At 49.4% G+C, this 4,482-nt stretch overlaps 1 protein-coding gene across 1 annotated transcript; it reads left to right on the forward strand.

Annotated features, from left to right (window-relative positions):
- Positions 1-1,755: 1,755 nt before the first annotated feature.
- LRRC30 (leucine rich repeat containing 30) lies at positions 1,756-3,772 on the forward strand. The gene has a single exon (XM_066352689.1). The coding sequence runs from the start codon at positions 1,956-1,958 to the stop codon at positions 2,859-2,861; it is 906 nt and encodes a 301-aa protein (XP_066208786.1). The 5' UTR covers positions 1,756-1,955; the 3' UTR covers positions 2,862-3,772.
- Positions 3,773-4,482: the final 710 nt, after the last annotated feature.

Genomic DNA, 4,482 nt, shown 5'->3' on the forward strand with positions numbered 1-4,482 from the left:
CACAAGCTGTTCGAGTTGATTCTTGTTCAAAGCATCACAAGAACTCTAGTATGATTTCTCATGCTCACGAAAGAGAAGAGGGGAAAACGAAGCATAGCTAACTTTTTATAACACAGCAGAACCCTCCTGTCATATGTATATAAGAGGCATGTTTTGCTCCAAAAACTTAGGGTATAAATTTAGCTACATTACTTCCCCCCCTAATTAATATAACACTCAAATATTCTATTAAAGAAGAGTCCAAAGCCTCCATGGTTGTCCAAGTTTCCCAGGGGCTTACTCAGTCAAGAGGGGTCAGATCTCTTTCAAATCCAAGAGGAGTGAGAAACGGCCTCACATTGCTTCACACCTCCTCCTGCTGCACCTGCCCAGACACTGGTCCTCGGTGTATGGGCTCCAGATTCCCCAGGCCTTGTTCAGTTAGGGACAGCTCGGGCTTCCGGCTTGGTGATTAGAGCTCTGTGACCAAGGTCATAGGACTAGCATCACTCTCCAGGGCACACAACTGCTGTGCAGGAGGCTGTGCACACATGCGCCCCAGTCAGCCTAGCCCTCGCTAGAGGCTGCAAGCCCTTTTCTCATCACCTGAGTCATCAACCTTGATAATGCTCCTCCCCCACTTATTCACTGCCTATTTTGAGAACTTCTGACCTGTGCTGTGTGTCGGTCTCCTCCCCAACTGTATCAGGGCTGCTGGAGCAAAGCGCCACAGACTGGGTGGCTTAAAGAACAGAATCTTGTTTTCTCATCAATCTGGAAGGTCCAAGTCCAAGGTCAAGGTGTTGGGGAGATTGGTTGCTTCTGAGTCTTCTCTCCTCGGCTTGTGGATGGCAGGTTTCTCCCTGTGCTCTCACGGGGCCCCATCTCCAAACGGTCACATCCTGAAGTACTGGGAAATTAGGACTTCAACATTTGAAATTTGGGGGAGACACAATTCAGCCTGTAACACCAGCTATTAACTCTATTTACTACTTAGGGTATAAGTTAACCTTTTTTTTTTTTTTTTAATTCAAAGGGTGGGGGAGGCAGGCAGAGAGGGAGAGAAGAGAGAGGTATATGCCCAGAGAGGTGTCTCTATTATTTTCTCAGAACTGTGGGCAACCTGTGTGCTTACCTTACTAAGGCGGGACTTACGAGGCTGTTCTAACATTTACCACGCACCCTACTGAACTCAGAGACCCCTGTAAAACAGAGGACCCCACAGCTTCTCGGGATGAAATGGGCGTGGAAGCCCCAACCCCTGGCATTCTCTCTTCACTGAATCACCTCTGACAAGCATGGTGTAAAAACTTTGGCCTGAAGGATTCCAGGTGTTCGGGCTTTTTTCTGTTAATGTTTCATAATTACACAATATACCCAAGTTTGAAAAAAATGAGTGCGTATCGTAGCATCTGACTATCTTTAGCTTTGAAAACCAAAACCCGGTCTCTAGGGTTTGGTCTCCAGTTCACCCCGCAGTCTGGGTGAGCTGCAGCAGCCGGCCCTATGGACTGACGTTCGCGTGCTGCTTTATCTTTCCACTCCGCTTCTTTTTGGAGCTGGGCTTGTTGATCGCCCTGCTCAGCTGTGGTACCCAAGAAAAGCTGAGAGGCAAATGTTAGATAAAGCCTCCCTGTGACCTGTTTGCGCACACCAGCCTGATAAACCCAGGCAGAATGACAGCGACAGCTGCCTTGTAGCAAACAGAGGGCTTCAAGCGGTTTAGAGACAAGTATATCATTACAGCCCGGCTGCTCAGAGAGACACCATCTAAACTGTCCCTCGGCCACGGCGGAGCATCTTTGGACATCTGACCCAGACCCTCCGTGAGCTTCCTCTGCCCTGGACTGCCTGGCCGCCTTCCTGTCCTCGCCTCCGCCGGCGCTCCCTGCCCGGAGAGACAGGCTTTTAGCAGCTGGGGTAGGATACGTCCCCACCTTCGGGCGACAGGGAAGAGAGGGTGGAAAGGGAAATAAATGGGGGCCAGGCAGTCTAGTGCCTGTTCCAAGAACACGGGCCCCAGGAGGTTGGCGCTCCTGCGGGGGCGGCAGAAGTTCTCGCCCTGGGATGATGCCCTGCTCTCGGGAAAGGACCCCCGGTCTCTGCTGAAGCGGGGCATGTGCCACATCAGCTTCAGCCTGGTGACCAAGGGAATGACGGACATCCCCGACTTTCTGTGGGGTTTGTCTGAGATCCAGAAGCTCAATCTGTCTCACAATCAGCTCAGGGTTCTGCCTCCAGAGGTGGGGAGGCTGACCAGGCTGGTGGTCCTGAACTTGTGCGGAAACTGCCTGAAGAGCCTGCCTCAAGAAATCAGCCTCCTCCAGGGCCTGAAGGTGCTGTTCATCAACATGAACTGCCTGGCCGAGCTGCCGGCCGAGCTGAGCGCCTGCAGTCGCCTGGAGGTCCTGAGCCTGTCGCACAACCGCCTCTCCCAGCTGCCCCCCAGCTTCGCCGACCTCTCCCGGCTGAGGAAACTCAACCTCAGCAACAACTGTTTCGTGCACATCCCCATCTGCGTGTTCGCGCTGAAGGAGCTGGATTTTCTGCACGTGGGCTCCAACCGCCTGGAAAACATCGCCGAGAGCATCCAGTGCCTGGGCAGCCTTCAGATCTTTATCGCCGAGAACAACAACATCCACTCCTTCCCCCGGTCGCTCTGCCTCCTCTCCAGCCTGGAGCTGCTGAACTTGAACAACAATGACATCCAGACTCTCCCTGATGAACTCTACCTGCTGTATAGACTGGTGAGAATTGCTTGGAATCCCATGGACAAAGGGCTGCACATTTCCCATAATCCTTTATGCAGGCCCCTGCCGGAGCTGGTGGACGGCGGCCTGGAGATGCTCGTCAGCTATCTGAAGGACAAAAAACACAACTGATGTGGCCACCGGAGGCAGGAACCGTCGCCGGCTCACCAAGGCTCTGTCAACTGGGTACTTCTCTAAGCTTTCCCCTCTTACTGTCCCTGTGGGTCAAGCCTTGTATTAATATTTGCTAAATAGTAGTTGAATACCATTCTAGGCAGAAGTTTGCTTTTAACTCTGTGTGTTCCTAATAACCACCACAATATCATGCTCATCTCATTCTAAACATAAATTGAAAGCAGGACTTGGGTTCTCTCTAAAGAAAAATAATCGCTCTTATTTTCCTCAGGAGCAGTGGGATTTGACCCTTGAAATAATGGTCAGCAGGTCTGATTTCATGGAATTCAAAAGTTAAATATTCACTAAATATGTGCCAAGTATGGTGTGAGGCACTGGCAACATCTGGTTTCAACCCATGAATTGGCAACCTGTAGCCAGGTAGCAACAGCAGGACACACTCCTGCATTAGCCTTGACCAAGCATTCCCGGGGACCAAGGAGCTAGCCAGAGCCTGCTCCCATGGCGATAAGCAAACTAGGCAGAGCTCTGCCCTCGAGTTCTGGGGGCAGCAATCACAGGAAGCTTGTCTCTAAAATAACTGCAGAGTAACAATCGAGCTGCTCATGTTTGTGTACAGTGGTGAGTGACTGGGACAGCACAGGGCTTTCAGATAATAAATATCAACCGATCTTAACGTGTGGCTTCAATCTTTTCCCCAATCCTTAGTCACGTTCCTAAGCTTTCCTAAAGATGCCGGCCAACGCTTGTCATCCTTTCCTAACTTCACTCCTCCTCCTTACAGGGTTCGCTCTCTCAGAGATGAGATAATAATTAAGAAAAACAAAAAAATGACCAATAGGCAGGAAAGAGGTTAGGCACAGACAAACCACATAAAAACAGTAATTACCCTTCCTAAGCCACATGGCTTTCACATAAGGACATTTTAAAAATGACTTTAGTGATATTAGAAGCTCTTTGTACTAAAGGTGAAAGATATTAAACTTGTTATGTTTTTATTTATGAAAGTACACAGCTGTTAGTTACATGTGACATCAGGATGAGCAATTTCAGAGTTCCTGCCACAGTGGTCATTGGCTCTTACTTCTGCCACAGGAGCCAAGCATCCCTAAGACATTTCTGTTTGTCGAGGATTACAGAATTGGAACAGAAAGGTGGCAGTGAAGAAAATCCGGGGCCTGCAGACCGATGGAGAGCAATTGTTCAGAAGCCTGGGCACCTTCATCTGCAGAATATAACTAACAATGTCAGGACATATTTGGTTTTGCTACCAAGACTTGCCTAACTTCTTCATACACTTGGTTCAATTCAGTTAAACTTATATTTGTTAGCACCTTCTCTTTATTCTACTGGGCTGGGAACCAGAGAGGAGTGAAGCCCCGCTCATCTCACCAAGGAGCTTGCCATGTGGTGAAGAAGACAGAAACCCACATGGGTCCCTACAATGTGCAGTGAGTCATGCTCCCTCTCAAGATCAAGGTGTAAGAGATGAGCTGGAGTAAGGGTGATACACTGGACAGTGTAGACTAGACAGAGCCCCAAGATCTCAATAAACAAAGAACAGTAACCAAGAAAGAACAGGACTGGGAGAAATCAGTCAGGCCCTCATTCACAGCAG

The sequence above is a fragment of the Saccopteryx leptura genome, chromosome 11 (assembly GCF_036850995.1).
Source record: "Saccopteryx leptura isolate mSacLep1 chromosome 11, mSacLep1_pri_phased_curated, whole genome shotgun sequence".
In the NCBI taxonomy this organism is placed as follows: Eukaryota; Metazoa; Chordata; class Mammalia; order Chiroptera; family Emballonuridae; genus Saccopteryx; species Saccopteryx leptura.